General features: G+C 44.1%; 1 protein-coding gene across 1 annotated transcript; it reads left to right on the forward strand.

Annotated features, from left to right (window-relative positions):
* Window positions 1-89: 89 nt before the first annotated feature.
* On the forward strand, window positions 90-3,240 carry LOC113406837 (protein shisa-2 homolog). Its single transcript, XM_026653618.2, has 2 exons — window positions 90-541; window positions 2,622-3,240. Exons 1-2 carry the CDS (start codon window positions 238-240, stop codon window positions 3,173-3,175), a joined length of 858 nt encoding a protein of 285 aa, XP_026509403.1. The 5' UTR covers window positions 90-237; the 3' UTR covers window positions 3,176-3,240.
* Window positions 3,241-22,925: the final 19,685 nt, after the last annotated feature.

Here is a 22,925-nt window from a genome sequence, read left to right on the forward strand (position 1 = left end):
CTCCACAGCGGGGTGCTGTGTCCGCAACCAGCCCCCCCCCCCCCCCCCGCCGGGGCGGGGTGCTGTGTCCACAACCCGCCCCCCCCCACACACACACACACACACCCGGGACAGCTGGGTGCTGTCTCCCCCCTTGCACAGGTGGGCGCTAGCAGAGGAGCCCCGTGCGTGCTGAGGACCCACCCCCCTTTTCTGCCGGGCGCGCTGCTGCCCCGGACGCCGCCGCTGAGCGGTGCCATGTGGAGCGGGCGCTGCTGGCTGCTGCTGGCGGCGCTGGGCTGGCTGCTGCCGGCGGGGGCCGGGGCCAGCGGCGAGTACTGCCACGGCTGGCTGGACGCGCAGGGCGCCTGGCGGGACGGGTTCCAGTGCCCCGAGCGCTTTGACGGCGGGGACGCCACCATCTGCTGCGGCAGCTGCGCCCTGCGCTACTGCTGCTCCAGCGCCGAGGCCAGGCTGGACCAGGGCGTGTGCGACAACGACCGGCAGCAGGGGGCAGACGAGCAAGGCCGGCCGGACAAAGACGGCCCGGATGGCGCAGCAGGTACGCGGCTTCCTCCCCCACCCCGTCCTGGCCCAGCGCAGCCCCCTCCCGCAGCCCTGGCGGCTCTGCAGCGTGTCCAGCCCGACGCGCCGGGGCTGGGCACCATGGGCGCGGGGCAGCCAGGCGAGCAGGCAGTTCAGCCCCTCATGGGAGGATGCTTATGGGACAGCCAAGCTTAGCCACTCCGAGCCCCCGGGCCAAAGGAGGCGCTGGCACTGCTAATCCAGAGTGCCCCCAGCCAGTCTGGCTGCCAGGTGTCATGGTGAGCCCAGGCTCTACCTTCACAGATACCTGAACATAGGTCTGAGAGCAGCCGCGGGCGAAAGGGCTAAGAAATGCCGATCTAGGGCACCTAGTGCCTGCCTCGGCCCTGCAGGGTTAATGGCGTCAGCCTATTGCCTAGTGACCTGGGTACAAGCCCTGAGTGCAGAGACTTCTTGGGAGCAGGGGCTGACTGGCAAACATTCCTACATCTCTGACACATCTTTTAACGAGGGGAGCTGCAACCCCTCATTTTCAGCCCTGCCTATGACAGCTGAGCCTTTAACTGCTACCTGGGATGTTGTTAATAGACCTGTAGGGAGTTTTGCCATTGACTTCAGAGGGACCAAGATTTGGCTGGTCATGGTGAATCCACATGTAGTTATGGGTAATTCCCCTTAGTTTTACAGCACATATTTTTTATTACTAATACTTCTGGCAGTAGGATCAGTTGAAAAATGAGACAAAATAAGAGAATATGTTTCTGCCTTAAATGTAAATCAAACACTTTTTTTTTTTTATAACAACAACAGAAGGACATACACACACACACATCCTCAGTTTGTTATCTGGGTAATGATAAAAGTAGGACAGAAATGCAAATGTCAAATCTTTGGATTCCAAATAAGAAACTTGTCAGTTAGTCCATCATTTGCAACTATTAAAATCGGAAACGTAAAAAGCTAAGTTACTGTCAAGGAGTTTGGATACTTTAAGAATGACAAAACCTTTGATTGGTTTTAAGTTCTGCATTTATTTAAATGACAACACCACTTGTCTCCAGAATGTCTTGAACAAGTTGTGTCAGATCTATATAGCAGCAGTATACTTAATCATTCCTTCAGCTTTGTTTGCACTTCCAATTAAAAAAGAAAGGGAAAAAAAACTTTGAAAGGGAACAACTGTTTCAGGAAAAGTAACTTCTATTACACAGGATTTCAAAATGACTTCTAACCAATCACGATAGTCTAAATAAACAATGATACTAGAAACTGTTTGTTAAAAGGTGTTAAAATTACAAAAAATGATAGGTTAAACAGCCTTTAGTTTAATAATTATGCCTGTGTAAGTGACTCTAATGTTAGCCATTCCAGTTTCAATGAAGATAAGACTCTGTTAAAAACAAGTCATTTTTTCTAAAAATCACGTATTAGATTTATTTGCTGCTCACCATGATCTGATAGCTGTCACTAGTCTTTGTGACTGTCTTGTCCTCTTGACCTTGTGTCCTGCACATCTCATTAGTAATTGTTCCAGTTAATGTGGTCAGGTAATGCCATCTCAAGGGTTAGTAATACTTAAGTCTTGGGGCTGACAGTCTTAAATGAAAAGGATGAGTCCCAGCCATGTTGGCTGTAAGAGAGATGTGGTCCCCCTTTTTGTAGCATTTTGAGCATCTCATAGTCTTTAAGACAACCTGTGAGGAAGGGGAGTAGCTAAGTGGGACACAGAGACTGATGAATTTCCTAGTTAATTTCCAAAGATCGCACAAGAAGGCAGTGGTAGAACAAGGACTTAAACCAGGTCTTGGAAGTCCCGGCCTGCCATCCTTTCTCTGTGGGCAGAGCTCCAATTTAAGCACTTTGAAAATCCCAACCATTAGTTTTTGCAGCATCTATATTTTCTTTAGTCCTTTTATTAAAAGTAGAAAGTGGAATGTTTAGTTTCCAGAATCATTTCTCCCTGGAGGACTTGAGTATATTAATGCTGAGTGACTGAAAGAAATAAGCATTTCTCTTGTTCTCTTTGTATAACTTTGTTTTTTAGGTTTGGCCTTCGTAGCAACTCCTAATAACAGTGGTTTTGTTTCTCTTTGTAGTGCCCATTTATGTGCCATTCCTTATAGTTGGATCTGTTTTTGTTGCCTTTATCATCTTGGGGTCTCTCGTAGCAGCTTGTTGCTGCAGATGCCTGCGACCCAAGCAAGAGCCACAGCAGAGCCGAGCACCTGGAGGTAATCGGCTGATGGAGACTATTCCCATGATTCCAAGTGCCAGTACCTCCCGTGGTTCCTCTTCTCGTCAATCGAGTACTGCTGCCAGCTCCAGTTCCAGTGCCAACTCAGGTGCCAGAGCACCCCCCACTAGGTCACAGACCAACTGCTGTTTGCCAGAAGGGACCATGAATAATGTCTATGTCAACATGCCTACTAATTTCTCAGTACTGAACTGCCAGCAGGCTACCCAGATTGTGCCACATCAAGGGCAGTATCTGCACCCACAGTATGTAGGTTATGCTGTCCAACATGACTCTATGCCTATGACCCCGGTGCCACCTTTCCTGGATGGTCTGCAAAGTGGATACAGGCAGATTCAGTCTCCCTATCCCCATGCCAATAGTGAACAGAAGATGTACCCAGCAGTGACTGTGTAACTTAAAAAAAAAAAAATCACATATTTTAGCACCTAAGCAGAGGAGAAATACTTTTGGAATAAAGCTTGTAGAACCTCATTTGTAAATAATTTTGAAAGACTCATGCATGTCAGACAGTGTTTATAACCCATTTCTTTACATTGGATTCAGTTGCCAAAAACTGTGTAACGATATCTTTGAATTACCATTTCCAGATATGCTTCCATTCCAATTCATGATTAACAGTGGCAATGGATTATGCTGAAGATGCATATGCATTTCAGATAACTGTGTGTGAGAGATAAATGCCTGAGCCGTTAAGTGCCCTTCAGGTATCGCACGGTCAAAGCATTTGGCTACTTCATAAAAAGAGTTTTGTTACACTGTACAAGATCACAGTATTTAAGAAACCTCTCTTCTCCTCCTCTCTCCCAACTCCTTTACAACATTTCATATTGCTTTACAGACAATCACATTGTCACTGGAAGACTAAACCGTGCAATTATTGTAAGTTAGAAACCTGCTACCAAGTCCTATGATTTCTTACTCACCTTAGGTTCAAGGTGGAATGAGGTGTTATTCTTAGTTTTTCACAGATTATTTTCTTTGTCCCTTATATTTATGTAGGAATTAGAAGTGTGTAAAACATTCAGCTCTAACTTCCAGTGCACTTGGAATCATTCTCGATTTGAGTTTGACTCATGTTCAGGAACCAATAGGGGTTTGCACAGTCTTTGTTTATCTCAGTGAACTGTAATAAAAAACAGATATGAAGTTCTTGCTTTGATCAAAATCTTTGATACTGCCGTTGTCCTGTGCATTTCAAGTTTGAACTGTTCTTGCAGAGAAAGGTGATGTAGTATCTTCAAATAGGGCTACTAATCCCACTTCCTGTGAAACATAAACCTGTGTGAATGTGCACAAACATGTCAAACCAAGATCTTACCCATGGGTTTGTAATGCAATTCAACCATGGGAAAATGGGATTCATTCTAACCCAAACCTTTCTGAACTCCAGGGCCTGCTGACCTGTTCTGATGCTAAAATATTGCCAATCCAAATTGAATTTGGAATGATTTGCACAGCTAGACTAGGAGTCAGTTTCTGGAAAAACTATTTTTTTGTTATTTGCGTTGAAAATGAACAAAAGAACAACCAAAACACTCAAGTCCTAATAGCTTTTCATTTTGTATAATTGCTTTATAAATGAAATATTTCTGCACAATGTAGAAATCTTTAAGCCTTCAAGCAGATGGCATGTTGCAGAGGGTGACTTTGCACTAAAACCTTTGATTCCATTTGTGATAAAATAGATAATCTCCTGAGTTTAAAGAAGCAACCAATATACAGTAAAAGTTGTGTATCCGGCCCTGTACCAACCGGAAAGCTCTATAAACCGGCATTTCTAATCTTCATAGAAAGTCCGGTTTATAGTCTGGTTGTCATGTGGCTGGCAGGTTCCATACCTGGCTCCGTATGGCTCCCCGAAAGTGGCGACCTGTCCCTGCTGCTCTTAGGTGGAGGCGTGGCTAGACAACTTTGCGCGCTGCCTCCGCCCGCAGGGCCCCCCCCCCCAGTTCCCATTGGCTGCAGTTCCTGGCCAATGGGAGCTGCAGAGCCAGTGCTTGGGACAGGGCAGGGGCAGCGTACAGAGCCACCTAGCTGCGCCTCCACCTAGGGGCAGCAGGGACAGGTTGCTGCTGGCGGGGAGCCGCCCGAGGTGAGCACCCCCTGGATCTGGCACCCTGCACCCTCCTGTGTCCCAACCTCCTGCCCCGAGCCCCTTCCCACACCCAAACTCCCTCCCAGGGCCCACACCCCCTCCCGTGCCCCAACCTCCAGCCCCGCACCCAAACTCTCTCCCTCTTAGTTAACCAGAATTTTTCACTTACCGGCACCCCCCACACCACCAACATGCTGGATGAAAAAGCTTTTACTGTACAAGGAATAATCTGTTTGTGTTAATTGTAACATGCATTTCATACTTCTTTAAAACAAAACCCACAGTGTCTTTAACGCTGCTTTCATCGTTTTTAAATTAATCTGCATTTCAATCAATTTGTTCTTTATGTTTGGAATGACAGTATAGTATTGAGGGCATACTGAAAACATTAAATTGCTTTAACCAGACTAGAACTGATAAAATATTTTCTTATTGTCTGATACTGATTCCTTATGTTGCAATGAATCTGATACTAACAATTTTGTTACATGGACTGTATGTCAGATCTAATGGTTTATTTGTAAACATGCAACACAAAAAAGCAAAAGGAAGAGATGTTCTTTACCACTGAAATAAGAAAAGGAGTAGGTATTTTACATCAGGTCTGCTACTGTTGGCTGATACCATAACAATAGTACAGCATATATAACTTTTAAGAAAGAGGCATCCTTTGAGCCACTTTATTTCTTTTGACTAGAAAAGACTGGGGCTGATCTTGAGAAGTGCTGGGTACCTCCTACAAAGCACTGAAGCCCAAATTTTTAAAGGTATTTAGACATTGCTCTGCTCAGCATTTTAAGTCTTAAGAATATTAGGCACCTAGTGGGATTTTCAAAAGCACCTAAGCACCCAACTCCTATGGGAAGTAGGCATCTAAATAACTTTGAGGAACTAGACCTTTCAGTGCTGTACAGAGCAACGTCTAAATACTTTTAGATCTAGGCCTAAATGCCCTCAACTTTTGTTGGCTTCAAGAGGAATTAAAGGTGCTCAGCATCTCACAGGATCATGTCCATTGTTTCTTTTCTGGAAGACAGTTTCCCAGAGCCTGATGTTAGCTTTTTCAACTGTGAATAAGTTAGCTCTCTATTTCTCTCTCTCCCAGAATGCACTGCATTCATTGCACATGCCCTGTTAAGGACACCTGCTCTGATTTATGAAATTCAGGTGAATCACTTTGTACATTGTTTACTTGTTTAAAACTTTTAAGTTAAATTTAAGTATGTAGAAATTAATTTACAACTGTTGGGAAAAAAACCAAACCCTGAGCTGTAATAAAAGGAAGTTTGTGAGATGTGGTGTTTTATATCTTGTGTATAATAATGTAAAATCAATGTTAACATTTGGTAAAGTTTTTAAATCTCTTACAGGGCACTTGACATAAAGTGTTTCTTACAAGTGAAGAAAAAACCCTTTGTTTAATAAATATTTTATGGTGTGATTTTTTTGTTGCTGTCAAACTAATAACATATTCTTCAGTTGTTGACTTAGTTTTCTTGACTAAGCACAACTCTCTAGCTCTCTAATGAATAGCCAAATGCTGCATATTTTAGCAAACAATAAGGTTTGATCCTTTAAATTTGATTTAAAAGAATAAAAAATATTGAAAAATGCCATTCTTCCTCATGCTCACACCTTAAAGAAACTCAAAGTGTAACTGAATTAGTGTGGCAGAATCTGGTCCATAATACATGCATTCTGTTACAGAGCAGCTTTAAGTCTGAGAGAAACACCAACTGCAGGTAGTGTGTAGAAACTAAATCAAAGGACAGTTTTTGTGCCTTGAATTAATTTGAAAATAGTGCTCCCTTTCAAGGGATTCACCAAGGGACTTCATGTGAGTAGTCCCCACTGGTTTCAGTCTGCTCAGGTACTTAAATTTAAGCACTTGCTTAAGTACCTTGTTGATTAGCTGTCTCATGGAAGGGTACTGTATTCTAGCTCCCAACTGCATCCAAGTCATCTAAAATCTTTCATGTTATAATCTACATCTGGCAGTATCACACACTGGACCAATCCTGCCTCTATTGAATTCACTGAGCACTTTGCCATTAACTACATCTGTAGCAGAAACAGAGTCAGTACTTTCCTCTCTACAGGGGAAAAAAGTGTTATAAAGTGATATATTCAGTTTAAGTTTTGACAGATTCTTAACCTCTAGTTTGCATGCCCAATTAGTGATGAAGAAACAATAGCTGTTGCTGGTGATATTAATCTCTATAATAATGGTAGACAATTGCTTTGAGAATAGTTAAATCTACAGATTTTCATTAAAATGACACTTAAAGTAATCATGTGAAAATGATGCAGATGTGTCCACAATTGCTTTCTGTTCCATAAATAACTTACCAGCTCCTCAGAGTTGAAGGGTGGAATTACAGAGCTACCAGTTTCTTGATGGTCTAAAAGTTAACCAAAAGGTGGGATGAAAAAGAGTTAAAGGGTGGAATTACAGAGCTACCTGTTTTTTGATGGTCTAAAAGTTACCAAAAGGTGGGATGAAAAAGCTTTAATTTTGGGTTATTACTGTGGATTGTTTTTTAAAGAGGAAATTTTTTTATTAGGATCATATTTATCAGCTAAGAATTTATTTCTAATATTTCATGGTAAAATTTTATGCCTTCTCCCTTTCCTTCCTAAACTGAGATGAAGCTTTTCACTCAGGTCAGTAATCCTTTGCCAGTTAAAATATTTTTCCTAAATAAAACAAAAATTCCATTGTGGTAAAGTGGCACATTTCAGTACAGTGGCACTCCAATGTCTGAGACTAGAACTAGGATTTTGAATTCTTGGTGCTTGCTACTTCATTCAGTTTCCAGATGTTGGTTAGACTGGCATAGAGATTATTGACATTTGTGATGAGAAGCAGGGCAGATGTTCTGCTGGAAGCAAAGGAGGAAAAAATTGTATTAATAGGAAATTGGACCCTGTCACTTATAAATGCTGTTGACTGAAAAATGGGAAAGAACAGTGTGGGAAAATTTACACAACCATGGTTGAGTGGGTTTAGTACATATCTGAAATATAAAAGCATTCAGAACTCTTCAGAGATTATAGGCACAGGGTAGAAACATTCTACCTAGGGTGTTACAAAAAGTTAGCAGAGGAGGGAGTGGTGCATGGTTTGCAGAGACCATGTTAGCTTGATGGATGCTCAGAAGTAAGGCTGGCTGAAAATTTTCCATCATGACTTTTTCAATGGAAAATTGGGGTTCTGACTAAACAAAAATGTCATAAAAATATCTGCTTTCTGTGGAAATTTTTAATTCTTCATTAAAAATAAATTATTTCAGTTTTTGGCCAAAAAAATTTTTGGTATTCAAATTACAGCTGAAAAAAATCAAAATGTTTCATGGAAATGTTAGACAAACATATTTTGTTTTGTTTTTATCACAATTTTCTCCAGAAAAAAAGCCCCTTATTTTTTACTGACTCTACCCAGAACAACGACATACAGACCGATCAATATTTCAGTAATTTTTCTGATGTGTAAATTAGATCTTTTCTTGCAGTTAAGAAGTGAGAGCAAAGCAGATGTAAATTGCTTTCAGAATGAGGAGTGAGAGCACAAATTATTACACTTTTTACTGAAGTTGGAAAGATAAGGGAGCCAACTGTTCTTTAGTGCTAAGCTGGGTTTGTTTACTTATTTAGAGAGTATAAGATATTTATGTAGTCAGAATCTGTGGGGTGTTTTTAGTACAGCTCAGAAAGAAGAGCCCTATTTTCAACATTGTAACTTGAAAGAATTTAGAGGATTATAGTAGCTACCAGATATTGATGTGACAAATGTCCAAGAATTTGTGTGTGTATGTGTGTGTGTATAATTCACAAACACACTACTGTATTTAGCTAACACCCCTATCCTTAAATATCTAAAAGGGGTAAAATGTCTCAGCTTTGTGTGTGGTTTTAGCCATGTTGCTCCCTTTACAGCTAAAAAGCCAAGCACCACATACAATATTCACACTGAAGAGTGTGACAAAACCCAACAGAGACTAACCTTCTGTCTTTCCCTCTTATAGGCCTGTGATGGGGTTGACAGACTCCACACTAAGGCCTGGTCTACACTACGACTTTAATTCGGATTTAGCTGCGTTAATCCGAATTAACCCTTCACCCGTCCACACTACAGAGCCAGTTAATTCGAATTAAAGGGCGCTTTAAATCGATTTCTGTACTCCACCTCGACGAACGGAGTAGCGTCAAAATCGATTTTGTTAATTCGAATTAGGGTTAGTGTGGCCGCACACCACCGAATTAATGTGATTGAAATAAATGGGGTAGTGTGGCCGCACACCACCGAATTAATGTGGTTAAAAACCGAATTAATGTGCTTAGTGTGGCCGTGCACAATCGAATTTATACAACCTGTTTCCCAAATTCGAATTATCTAAATTCGGATTAATCCTGTAGTGTAGACATACCCTTGATCACAACAAGGTATTGAGCAATTCTGGGCTAGCTGAGGCCCTGTGTCTCCCAACAGCTGCAGGGCATGCTCCAGCTGGAGGGAAAGTTTAAAAGGGCTCTGGTAGCACAGATGCAGGAGATACAGGCTGCACCAGGAAGTGAGGCTGATGCTTGGAGCTGTGGGATAGGTGATTACAACATTACTAAGGGCCCTCGAGAAGCAGTGATCCATACCCACTCTGGACCTTTTGGAGTTGGGAGCCATGAGAGGCCTTGGAGAATGGGGCACTGTCTCCCTGGCAGACTAAACTGATACCTCTAATACTATGACCTTGCCCTAAATGGAGGAGCAGTAGACTGGTAGGAAGTGAACTGTGGGGATGTAAATTGGGGTGGACCAACAAATGGTCTGGACACTGCAACAACCCTTCAGGGCCTTGGGTCAGGTCCCACTACCCTGATCCTCCTCCTCCTCCAATGGGAGAAGAAGGGACACATAGGAGGGACTGAGGCCTGCCAATGACTCGTCAGGGCCACCCCCTCCAGAACAGACTGAAGAGAACTGTGGAGCCATTGCCTGACCAGAAGGCCAGCTGGATATCATATTGACCTGCTACAAAGCCCCAGTCCAATTCCCACTGAAGTCAATGGAAGACTTATTGGGTTGAATTGGGCCCATGGTAAAGATGAAGTGGGCCCAATGGCTTGACTTAAGGCTGAAACATCAGTCCTTAACTTCAAATGTTGCAGATTGATGTCTAGTTTTTCTTTTTTGTGTTGAGAAAGGATAAAGGATTAGGTTTTAAATACAACAGCTATTCTAGACCAACTGTATAGCATGTAAATACATAAGCAGCCACACAGACTCAAAAAAAAATCAAGAGATGGTAAAGACTATTAGGTCATCTCGTCCCTCCTGCCAGTGCAGGATTGCTCCCTACAGTGTATCCTGAAGCATTTGGTTTGGTCTAGTTTTAAATGACTCACCATTCAGGAAATGTTCTCTGAAAGGCAGCCTACATCTTTGTTTCCTCAGTTTGATCTCATTACTCAGTTTCACCTTTTCAGACCGCCCTAAATAATTCCTCTTTCTTTTATATTTACACCCTTTAGATTTATGTCCTCGCTTAGTCAGAGTTACCAGAGATACCACTGAAATAATTCTTTTAATCTTTTCTTTGTAAATAAATTGTTACTTATTTATGTTGCTTTTCTATAAAATTCTCTGTGACATGGCCTCTTTCTGGGGGTGCAGAGATACCAGGTAGTGCAAACCGTATTCTAGATGTGGCCTCACCAGTGATATGCAGGAAGGAACTGTTGCTTGTTCCATGGCATAATGCCTCTTTCTATGCAGTCTAGACTCATTCTGGCTGTTTGAACTGCTATATACCATTGCAAATCCATAGAGTAGTACTTTGGCATAGTCTTTTGAAGAATCTTAAAGCATTTTGCAAGAATTAATGAAGTGATCCTATAATACCCAATGGTATAGATAAAAACTATTAATACATACAAAGCTTAATTGTGAAGCAGTTATTGTTTCGGCACATGCACCTGACACAAAGCCACAAACATAAAGAAATTAAGAGTTATGCCACCTAACAGAACACATTCTCTACTCCAACCCTTGACCATATCACAACTACTGTACACCACAGACACACATCACAACCTTAACTCTGTCCCCCTTTTGCCTTTATGCACATACTGCTTCACTAGATTGTTTGCCAACCCTAGCAGTTGTGACTATTTGGTGTAGTGACTGTGTTGAGAGCGGGTACTTTGGTAAAGGGTGTGTGCAGGACAGTTAAATGGGGTACCAGGGAGCTGAGTTACAGCTGTAGTGCATGACCTGTGATGTACGGCAGTTGTGGTATGGTCAGGTGTGGGCCTGTGGTGGAGTGTATGTACTGTTAGGTGACTCAACTTTTAATTTCTTTGCTTCTGGGACTTGTGTCAGGTATGCGTGTGTACACCAACACTATCTGCTTCACAACAAAGGGTTAGTGTGTATGTGTGTGTTAATTTCCTAAAAGTTTTAAAGGTTTAATTATTGGTAGCATTTTCACTGAGAGTGGGAGGATGGGGCTAGGAATCATTTTATCCATCAATAGCTACACATAAATCCTTCCTGTTGGAATAAAATCTGACAGAAAAATATAGCTCTTCACACATCAGTTGGACTGGCATGTGCCCAGTACCTCTGCCACCAGTCAACCAATCAGGCTTGCAAGCAAACAGCCTCGATTAATCAGATGTAGAGCATATAAACTTTCAGTTATAATGTGAATAACAGCTAAAAATTATCCTAAAATCCAATATAAAAGAGAACCTCCCCATTTGCCCAAATCTGGTTGCCCCTCTATGAAGTTTTGCATAGATACAGAACACTTTTTAAGAGAGATCAGACAACAGTGAAAAGTGGGCCTGCCAAGAACAAATTTCAGCCAGAGCCCAACGCAGACTAGCTATTAAAAATAAATCCTGAGAAATCAAACAAACTACAGAGAAAATTCAAAAGACATAAAAACTAAACCTGTGTGAAATTTCACATTGATTAGCCACTTACTTTTGGAGAATAAGAATTTATGCCCCATTTTAAGCCTATATTATATACAGCTATGGCGTTTTTACGAGGCATCTCCATGTTTTATGGGAAACTGAGGCTCAAAGAGATTAGGTATGTTGCTTAAGGTTTCTGCAAGAAGTCTGTTGCAGAGTCTGGAATAAGCCGGATCTCAACTCCCAGCCATGTACTTTAACCACAGCACCACTGTACCTCTCAAAATATCCAATTTGCTGTTCACTCTCAGGCCATGTCTACACTACAGAGACTATAGCTGCAGCACTGTAGCTATACCAGCATAATCCCATAGTGTAGACACAGCCTGCACTGATAGAAGGGGGTTTTCTGTCTCTGTAAGAACCTCCCTGAGCGATGGTAGCTATGTTCATGGAAGCATTCTTTGTCAACTGCCAGGGGTTAGGTTGGCATAGTTATGTGGCTCAGGATGTGAATTTTTATGCTGTAGCTATGTTGACCTAAGTTTTAAGTGTAGACAAGTCTTTAGTTCTTTTTCAGAATTCCTGCTTTCCAAGTATCTTCCTCCCACTGAATATTTGTTATTAAATATTACTCCCCATATGTATTCACTTGTATTTTTCCAAGCTGAATCTCATTATTTCTGGCTCAGATTTCTCACTTCTCTGTAGGTCCCTTTGTATTATTTCTCTGTCCTCAATGGGAATTGCAACACTTCTCTGTTTAGTATCACTTGCCAATTGAATGAATGTGCTGTTTAACCCTTCCTCTAGATCACTACAGTTCCGTGCCTAATAAAACCAGGCCTACCACCTGTCACTGTGCTAACTGTCCACCCTCACACAATTTGGCATGGTGCTGCTGGTCAATGACTGCTGTTTGCAATTCTTCAGTCTGTTTTCAATCCATGTGACAGTGCTTCTGCCCAAGGCAAATGGAAATCATTGTTCAAATACAATTGTGTGAGGCACTGTATCAAATGTCTGCCTATACTACAGCAGAGACTCATTAATGCACACTTCCAGGGGAGCCACATTGCAGGCTAGTAAGGTCTGTGATTTGGCTCAAGGCTAGTGGAGGTAATGCCATTTGGGAGAATGCCATGTCATCCCTGATCCCAGGAATGGCTGCAGCCCTGACCCAGGCAACTTACTGTGCTCTTCCTTCTCTGGCATTGTGGTGCTGAAAGAGGCGGGAGCGGATTCTCCCTGAAGCTGTTGAGGAACTCAGCAGCCACTGTGAGGCTATCAGGAGTGAGAGAGGCCATTAGAAAGGCAGCCTCCATTGTCCCTCCTCCCCTTCAACAGCAGCTCTTAAGGGAGCCACCAGCATCTGGGACCCCCAGGGCTTTCAGACCAGCTGTGGGAGTCAAGTAAAACTAGCCACCACTTCCTCCATGCAGAAGGGAAAGGACATCCACAGTCCTGAGCCCTCCCAACCTTTGTTAAGAGAGGAAGAAGAGGTGGCACAAATGGGTTAAGTTCCTTCCCCTCGGTCAAGAGGTGGCAGCCATCTTTAAAATAGAGTTGTAGAATTTAAGGCCCGAAGGGGCCACCAGATCATATAGTCTGACCTCCTGTACATCACAGGCCACCAGCATCCACACAACAAACCCAGCAACCAAAACGAAACCAAAGTATTACAGCCCCCAGGAACCTAGACTGTTAGGAGGGACTGAGGGCCACCAGTGCCTGAGGCCCCCAGTATGGCAGAGAAATGATTGAGAAATACCCAGATAATCCAGCCATGTGACCCGCCCCCACACAGTACAGAGGATGCCAAACTCCCCCTCCCCCCCCAAGGTCACTGCCAATCTGATCCGGGGGTGAGGGAGGAGAATTCCTTCCCGACCCTCACATATGGTGATCAGTTAGACTAGTGGTTCCCAAACTTTAACAACTTGTGAACCCCTTTCACTAAAATGTCAAGTCTCACGAACCCCTTCCTAAAAATGACTATTTCCAGGGATTTTCTCCTTTACCTGAGTATAAATTATAAAAGCAGTGATCTTGGAAATATACAGTTTGTTTTTATGACATGCTTATTACACACTATTTATTATTTATTATTATTTATCATTACAGTATTTTTATTACATTATGAAAACGGCAACACTCTTCTGAGATCTCACTTTCGTAGCTTGTATCTCTTTGAATAAGCCTATTATAAGACAAGGCTCCTATGTTTCATCAAGGAGTATCAGATGTGAAACAGCATGAAGATATTTAAGAAGCCAAATCAAAAAGTTCCTCCTACTCAAGCATTCAGGTCTTGAGCAGTCCAGGCAAACAACACACGTTACAACAAAGCTTAAACTTGGTCTTCATAATAATTTTAAAAATGATACTAGCTGCCTATTTAATTTTAAAAACAGCAAAAAATATCCACTTCCCTTTCCATTTCTTATACGGAATCTTGAAGTTTAAATCTCCTCAGTATGATAGTTATGCTTGCTTTGATCTGCTTAGCTCTTGGAAGTCCAGAACCCCCTGTAACATTTTGTGAACCCCCCAGGGGTTCACAAACCCCAGTTTGGGAACCACTGAGTTAGACCCTGAGCATGTGAGCAAGAACCAGCCTGCCACCTGAGAGAGAGACAGGTCAGTGTCACCTTAGAACCCTGTGCAGTGTCCCATCTCCAGCTGTGCAGATCCCTGATACTTCAGAGGAAGGCGATAATTAATAATTAATATAATATACACCCTCCATGGCTGGACAGAAAGGCAATGACTGCCTCCAAAGCAGCAGCTCTTAAGGAGACAAGTGAGACCCCAGAGATGGCCTTTCTGAAGACCTCTCTACCAGCTACTTTTCTATTCCTATAAAAAGCCTGATCCCGCCAGCTCAGCAGCAGTAACATAAGTAACCTCATCTCAGGGTTTTAACCCGTGCCAGGGCAGGGTTGGGGTGACATATCACTCTTCCGTTGGCCTGCAGAGAGCATGGAGGCATGTGAACTGTCCGTGCTCCTAGACAAGCCATAGAACTCTGTTGACTATGTTAAAGGAAAGTGCAAACCTGGAAAGCTGCTTTCAGCACAGGTTTACCACAGCCTGGATTAGTGAGGTGTTAATGTACATCCACTGCCTTCCCTGCACCCACAGATCTTGTAATTTGATCACAAAAAAGCTAGCATGTTTGACTGGCTCAATTTGTTCTTTATATCCAGAAAAATCTCCCACACACTGATCCTGGGCTTTTTTTCATGTTGCTTGTTAGTGGTGCTCAGGGGCATGCAACCCCCTCATGTCCCTCTCCCCCGCCTCCACACTGGGCATCGTTTATTTCCTTCTATGCCTCTTGTTTTCCTGTGTTACCCAACCACTCGCTCCCACAGGGGCCTTTGGACGCTTGTCTGTTCTGCATTACATAAAACTTTCCAGCTCGCCCTCCTTAGTAAGCAAGGGAGTTAGAGCTGGAAGCATTGCAGCTCAGCTGAGGGGAGCTGCTGCCATATGTATCCCCTACATGTAGTTGCTCCATTAGCTAACCCTAAAATAAACACATGGGGCAGAGGTATTGGTTGGTGGTGTTTTATTCAGGTTAATAATAGACAGTGAACCCTATCCTAAACAGCAATTCAAGTCACTGACCAACGCTTATAGCTTACGAGAAGTGGCCTTTATATGTGACAGCAGCAATGTGTCCTGGTTTGGGGACATGAAGAAGCTGCCTAAAAAGGGTGGTGTCCTATACAGGTTACACTGCATTGTAAAAGTATCAGAGGGGTAGCCGTGTTAGTCTGAATCTGTAAAAAGCAACAGAGGGTCCTGTGGCACCTTTAAGACTAACAGAAGTATTGGGAGCATAAGCTTTCGTGGGTAAGAACCTCACTTCTTCAAATTCAAGAAGTGAGGTTGAAGAAGTGAGGTTCTTACCCACGAAAGCTTATGCTCCCAATACTTCTGTTAGTCTTAAAGGTGCCACAGGACCCTCTGTTGCTTTTTGCATTGTAAAAGTATGTGCAGACATTCAATACACTAACATTAGACTTTTTATTGTCAAGATTTTCCAACTAGTATTAGCCAAAAACTAACAGCGAGAAGGCAAATGTTTCACTTGCAATGGCAGAAAACTTACTAGGGGTGTCGCAGGCTGTCCCCGGCTACGCCCTCATTTTCATTTACAAAAAAAATCCTGGCCGTACTAGCACACAGCTGGCAAATAGCCAAGAGACAATGCCTGCAGGATTGTGCTGGACTGGCCAGGAGCATTGGTTAGTTTTATTTACTTTTAGTATTTGCCCTCTCCCCTGGGACTTCTTGATTATGTTTTCCAATGTGCAGACAACATTCCTAACAGCAACTTTTAGGATGTTGCCTTCTAAAGTTCATGATCCAGTGGTTAAAGGTGACCTTCAAAAGGAAAAGGGGTTGTGGTTCCCTCCCCTGCCCCCGCCCTTTTTGTGCTTCTTTAGGGTGTGTAATGAAGGAAGGTCTGTAAGGAAAGCTGTTTGTTTAAATAAAAATCTCATTTTTTTTACATCAAGTTTTTTCTACCTCATTTTTCACGGGTGCCTGGAATACTAGTAGGATTATGACATCAGAAGGCAAAGAAAGTGAAGTTTGGTTAAGTCAAATGGTTGGTTTATTTTATTCAGACTTAAAGCTCTGTTTTTTTTTTAATTCCTATTTAATCCAGATGCCCAACAAAGAGTGGGAATAAAAAGCCTCACTCCTTAAAACTCACTCCTTCTCTCTGAGCGCCAAGGAAATCTTCAGCAAACCTAAGGAAGTAAAGACTTGATATCTCTAAGGTAAAAATCAAGTAGAAAAATAAATAAATAAATAAAAAACCAACCAACCAACCTTTCAGCCTCTTCAATATAATTAATGCAGAAACATGTAAGAGCACAACCCCAATTATTTTTCCTTTGTTAGTCATCTTCAAAACACTGCAATGGGAATAAGGAAATATGTCTTCCATACCTGGCTCTGTGACTTTAGGCAAATCACTTCACCTCCCTGGACCTGTTCTTTCCCATCCATAAAACAGAGATGAAAATGCTTATCAGTCTCCCAAGATGTTAGAAGGCTTAATTCATTAAAGTTTGTCAAGTGCTTTGAGATCTGAGGGAAGGAGCTAGTGAAGTGTTTGAGACTGTTAGACACAGAGCCAAATTCAGCTGGGCAACAAACGCCACTGACATCAATGGAATTGTGCCCACTTATGCCTGGGTTGAGTCTGGCCAACAATTTACAGGATGTAATTGAGGATGCTGATTTATTTTGAAGTCACTAATAAGATTTATTACCCTAAAGGTAAATATTGTCTTAAGCAGCTGCTAATTCCCTCAATATTTACTCTGAGAGAATGACTCCTATTGATTCAAGACTCTAGACAGTTTGTGTATTGTTCTGCACATTTGGTTCGTCTCTCACTTGCACCAGTGCAGTTCAGAAGCAACTCTGTTGAAGTCAATGGAGTTTTAAAGGTGTAAATGTAGTATAAAGTCAGAATTAGACTCTATATTTTAAAGTAAAATAGCGACCTTCATTATGTATATATAGTATTTTATATTCATTGTACACGATTTTTTAATGGCATATGTACACGATATTCAGAGAGATTAGGATTCAGGCCTAATGACCTGCAATGATGGTGCAGTTTGGTATCAAGCTGCCCTTCAGCTTGTCCTATCAGCTGCATTCAGATATTGGTTTTTGTATCTAAATTAATAGAAAAGTAGGCTCATGTTAATTTTTTTCTGGCTAAAATACTAAATTAATTTGCTTGGAGGTAGCTCCCTTTCAAGATTAGCAAGGGTTTTTTTTCAGCCCCAATTATAAATCCAATATATTTTTTTAAAAAATTCCTTTTCCTCCAGTCGCCTTCCTCCCATAAAAAATGTGCAGGTGGCTGCTGTTATCCACACTGAGGGCTTGTCTACACTTGAAGTGCTACAGCAGCACAACTGCAGCACTGCCACTGTGCTGCCGTAGTACTTCAGCGTAGACCAGAGCCGGCTCCAGGCACCAGCGCAGGAAGCAGGTGCTTGGGGCGGCCAATGCAAAGGGGCGGCACGTCCCGGTCTTCGGCGGCAATTCGGCGGCAGGTCCCTCGGTCCCTCTCGGAGGGAAGGACTGGCCGCCGAATTGCCGCCGAAGAATGAATCGGCGCGGGAGAGCTGCCACCCAAGTGCCGCCAATCATGGCTTTTTTTTTTCTTCTTTGCCGCTTTGGGCGGCAAAAAAGCTGGAGCCGGCCCTGGCGTAGACGCTGCCCATGCAGGCGGGAGGGGTTCTCTGGTCGGCGTAGTTAATCCATCTCCCAGAGAGGTGGATAGCTAGGTTGCCAGAAGAATTTTTCCATCGACCTAGCGCTGTCTACACTGGGGGTTAGGTCAGCTTAACGACATTGCTCAGGGGGATGGATTTTTTACACCCCTGAGCGAAGTAGCTGGGTTGACATAACTTTTTAGTGTCACCCAGGCCTGAATAACAGAGGGAAGAATAGTTAGCTCAACAGCTTTGTTCGAGTCTAATGAACTGTTCCCATTCAACTGACAGTGGGAAGCAACACCCACCATTCAAGATCCATTTGTAGATCAATTTCAGGACTGCGGTTTGCCAGTCAGTAGCACCACATGATGTATATGTTAACTTGTGGCAAAAGAACATTTAATCAGATAAATAGCCTATTGTGCATAAATTAACTTTTTGGAACTTGGAGGAAAAAGCTGCTTGACATCAGGGGTAATCTGTCTATATAATAAAATGGAAACCTCAATCAATTGGATTGCAACTCAGCAGCACTCAGAAAAACCCCAACAGAAACCCACAGAGCAGACAACTTTATGGGGCTGATCATTCAAATACTACACCCCACATTTCCAAAGGTGCCAAAGTTACTAGGAGCTTATCTTCATATACAGTGGCGCAGCTGTATCGATATAGCCTTTAGTGAAGACGCTACTACCCCGGCAGGAGAGCATCTCCCATCGGCGTAGTTAATCCACCTCCTCGAGAGGCAGTAGCTATGTTGACAGGAAAAGCCCTCCTCCCTCAGCATAGCATTGTCTACACGGGGGGAGGGGTAGGTTGGTATAACTACGTCACTCAGGGTGGGGATTTTTCACACCCCTGAGCGATGTACCTATACAGATAAACATAGGTGCCAACTATGTGGGTGCAAAAAAATAGTGGGTGCTCAGAACCCACTGGCAGCCCCGCTGATCAGCTCCTTCCCCTCCCTCCCAGTACCTCCCACCTGCCACCATCAGCTGTTCTGTGGCATGCAGGAAGTGCTGGGGTGGAAGGGGAGGAGCAGGGGCAAGAGGAGGTGGGGGGAGGGGCAGGAAGAAGCGGGGTGGGGTGGGGGCTTGGAGGAAGGGGTGGGTTGGGGGCAGGGGCCTGGGGCAGAGCAGGGGGTTGAGCACCCCCTGGGATCTGAGTAAGTTGGTGCCTATGCCGATATAGGTCTGTAACGTAGACTTGGCCTTAGGCTGGGTCTACCCTACAGAACTATGCTGACAGTCCTCTTCTGTCAGCATAGCTGTGTCCATGGACAGGTCTACATTACAGCGCTACATCGGCTATGCCGATGGGCAAGCACTCTCCCATCGGCATAATTACTTCACCTTGGTGAGAAGCGGAAGCTGTGGACCGCGCGAAACTTGCGTCGCTGGGGAAGGGCTTTTTCACACCCTTGACATAAGTTATATCGACTTAAGGTTGTAGTGTAGATCTGCCCTATGCTGGGGGTTTTGCTGGCATAGCTATGTTACCAGGGGATGCACTTCTTTCACTGAGACAGCTATGTTGGTAGAAGTTTGAAATGTAGACCAGCCCTAAGGCAGATGTGCCCACATTTTTAGAGGTGTTTCCCATGTAGGCTCCTAAGTGCTTAAATCACTTTTGAAAATGAGCTTTGGGCTCCTAAATCAGTTCAGCATTGCAACACTGAGCGCAGAAATGCCTAAATAACTTTAAAAATCTGGGCCTTAGGGCTTAAGTCTAGGTGCCTAACTCCCCCTGAACTCAATGGAAACCTAGGTGCCTAGGCACTTCTTTGGCCTGGTCCACACTACCCCCCCACTTCGGACTAAGGTACGCAAATTCAGCTACGTTATTAACGTAGCTGAATTCGAAGTACCTTAGTCCGAACTTACCGCGGGTCCAGACGCTGCAGGCAGGCTCCCCCGTCGATGCCGCGTACTCCTCTCGCTGAGCTGGAGTACCGGCGTCGACGGCGAGCACTTCCGGGATCGATTCGGGATCGATTTATCGCGTCTAGACAAGACGCGATAAATCGATCCCAGAACACCGATTGCCTGCCGTCGGACCCGGAGGTAAGTGTAGACATACCCTTAGAAAAATCCCACTAGACGCCTGTTTACATCTTTGGGTGCCGAAGTCTCTTTAAAAATCTGGCCCTAAATCCTGCTTACTTTCAATGACTCTCAAGCCTGGTATACCCTGGATTGACCTAGCTATGTCGCTCAGGGCTGTCAAAAATGTAGTACACTGTGCAACATAATCAGGGCTACCTAACTCCTGGTGTAGACACAGGTAGCTTGACTGAAGACCTGGCTACCACCACTCGGAGAGGTAGATTAACTACATTGACGGACCAATCCCTTCCGTAAACAAAGGAAGCGTCTATGCTACAGTTCTGCAGTGGCATATCTGTAACGCTATAGCATTGACCAGGGGTTCTTCTCACAACAAAATTTTTGGTGGCCTCAGAGTGTGGTCACCAATTCTTGCTGGTGGCCGCTCTGACAAATTTTCCTAAAATACTTAATGAGCTTTAGGAAAAACAAATAAATATGCCCTTCTACATGTCCACATCATTGTCATTCATTTAGATAGGGTTGCTTTTTTTCCTCCAGACTCATTAATAAAAATAATGTACAGTTGTATTTTGGTGCCCCTGGCCCCTGCTGCCTGCCCCCGGCCTCCCATTGCCCCCTGGGCCCTGCTGCTTTCCCCTTCCCCCCATTGCCCCGAGTGCCCTTCCGTGGCCTTGCACTGCAGGCTCACCCTGCGCCTTAAGTCTGCCCCTGCAGCCCCTGGGCACTGCAGGAAGGGGCTGCTGCTTTACCCCCTCACCCATCTCTGCTGAGGAGGCTGTCATGGTCACAGGAAAACCCCCTGGTAGCCGCATGCAGCCAAGGTGACTGCAATTGAGAAACGCTGGTGTAGATGTACCCGTAGGCTGCTATGTCACTTAGGTGCCCTTGGAAATTTTACCTGACGTTCTTGTGTTACATTCGGTTGTAACGCCTTTATTTCTGTTGACTGTGTAGCATTATGGAACCCAGCACCTCCTGGAAATCTTGTAGGTTTTCATTCGAGACTCCCACCATTTTTTAGTGCAAAGAGGAGATAAGGGAGAAGATGGTATCTGGCTAAAAGTCTATGCGAAGACAAGGTTCTAGGATGGTAAGATACAGTAGAAATGGATATCAGGGACCGGGATTTTTGTTTCTGAAATCTTCTTAGCAGTCCAAAACTGGACCTTTCTAAGTTATACTACATATATGACTACATACATCCGAAGCAGTGGGTATTCACCCACGAAAGCTCATGCTCCAATACGTCTGTTAGTCTATAAGGTGCCACAGGACTCTTTGCTGCTTTTACAGATCCAGACTAACACGGCTACCCCTTTGATATTAAGCTATACTGTTTTCATGCTCCTGTCTGAGGTTGAGCATGAAGCTGAGGGTGTAGACTTTGATTCCATTTTGGTCTGGTATGAGGCACTGAGAAACGACAGCCTTAACAGCTGCTCCAGCAAATATTTGGCTCCAGGATGTGAATATTTAACACCGACAGCCTTGCAGTGGAGCAGTTTGAGGACTGAAGGACTTGGCAGTGAGCAGCGAGACTTAACTGACAGAGTTGATATTTACATCACTTTTGAACATTTTTTTTACCATTTCAGCTTAAATTTTTTTTTATTTAGTTTCTTAACAGTAGCACCTCTGGACTAACACCCTGTGTGAGAAATGGCAATGCAAGGACTAGGGTTCACTAAGGCGCGAGCGTTAACAGCAATTGTCTTCAAGTTTTACTATGAATACTGTTTATTATTAATAATAATTGAGCTGGCACCCAAGTGCGTGCCAGGCATTTTGCAGACAGTAAGCGAGAGGGTAAGGTTGCTGCTTGGAAGAGTTTACAATCTAAGCAGACTACATGCAGGTGGGGGAGAGAGAGGGCATGTCCTAAAAAGCAGTGTGAATGAATCAGAGCGCTGCGCATGTGACTTTAGTGCTGTGACTTCTGTTTAGTGTGTTGCCATACGTTTGTTTGTTCTTTGAGCAGGAAAGCAGGTGTTAGAGTACTTTGCTTCTTGCATAAAAGTATTTTAAAGCGGTGCGTCCCATACGGTCGGTCTTCCCACAACAGGGGGGCTGAGGGCCAGGTGTCGAGGGGAGTCCCCTGCTTGGGGGGTGGTTGGAGAGTGAGCCTTCCCTGCACTCACCCCACAGCAGCAGTTCTTGTCCCACTCGGCTGGGCCCAGCTCCCCTCTCCAGGTGTTGCCACCTAGAACATGAGAGCCCAGCGCCATTCAGGTTTGGCCTGGCCACCCCTCCACAATGGAGGAGTTGGCAAACCAAACCTGAGTGGCACTGCGACCCCTGTGCACCAAGTCACAATGCCCAGAGGAGAAGCTGGGTTCAGCCCCACAGGTCAGGAGCTACCACTATTGGGTGATGGCAGGGTGGGCTCGCTCGCCAGCTCCCCTCCCCAGGGACTTCCCTTCTGCACAAGGCTGGGGTTAGGGTTGCAAGGGTGGACAGTGCTACTACGGGTGGTGGGTGTCCCTTGGTGGGGTGAGGCGGAAGAGGTGCCAGCAGCAGAGGAGACGGATGCTGGTCTATGAGTTTGGTGGGGGGGCTGCCCCTATGAATTTGGATGTGAGATGGGTCACCAAGAAGCCAAAATGTAATTGGCGGGTCACTTTAAAACAGTGGTTCCCAAAGTTTTTACTAAAGTGCTTTAAAAGATGACCTGTTACTACAAAAAAGCGGGGTGAGGTGGGAATTGGGCTTGCAGCCTTTTTTGCTTCTTTACAAAGGCCAGAGAGATTGTTTGTGGGGAAGGGGGGTTGGGCTTTTTGTTCGTTTTTAAATTAAAA

The sequence above is a fragment of the Terrapene carolina genome, unplaced genomic scaffold (genome assembly GCF_002925995.2).
Source record: "Terrapene carolina triunguis isolate 2854851 unplaced genomic scaffold, T_m_triunguis-2.0 Scaffold141, whole genome shotgun sequence".
Taxonomy (NCBI): Eukaryota; Metazoa; Chordata; order Testudines; family Emydidae; genus Terrapene; species Terrapene triunguis.

Coding starts and splice junctions, on each gene's coding strand:
- LOC113406837 (XM_026653618.2), top strand. CDS start 238: ATGTGGAGCGGGCGCTGCTGGCTGCTGCTGGCGGCGCTGGGCTGGCTG. Junction 542..2,621: donor CGGCCCGGATGGCGCAGCAG/GTACGCGGCTTC, acceptor TTCTCTTTGTAG/TGCCCATTTATGTGCCATTC.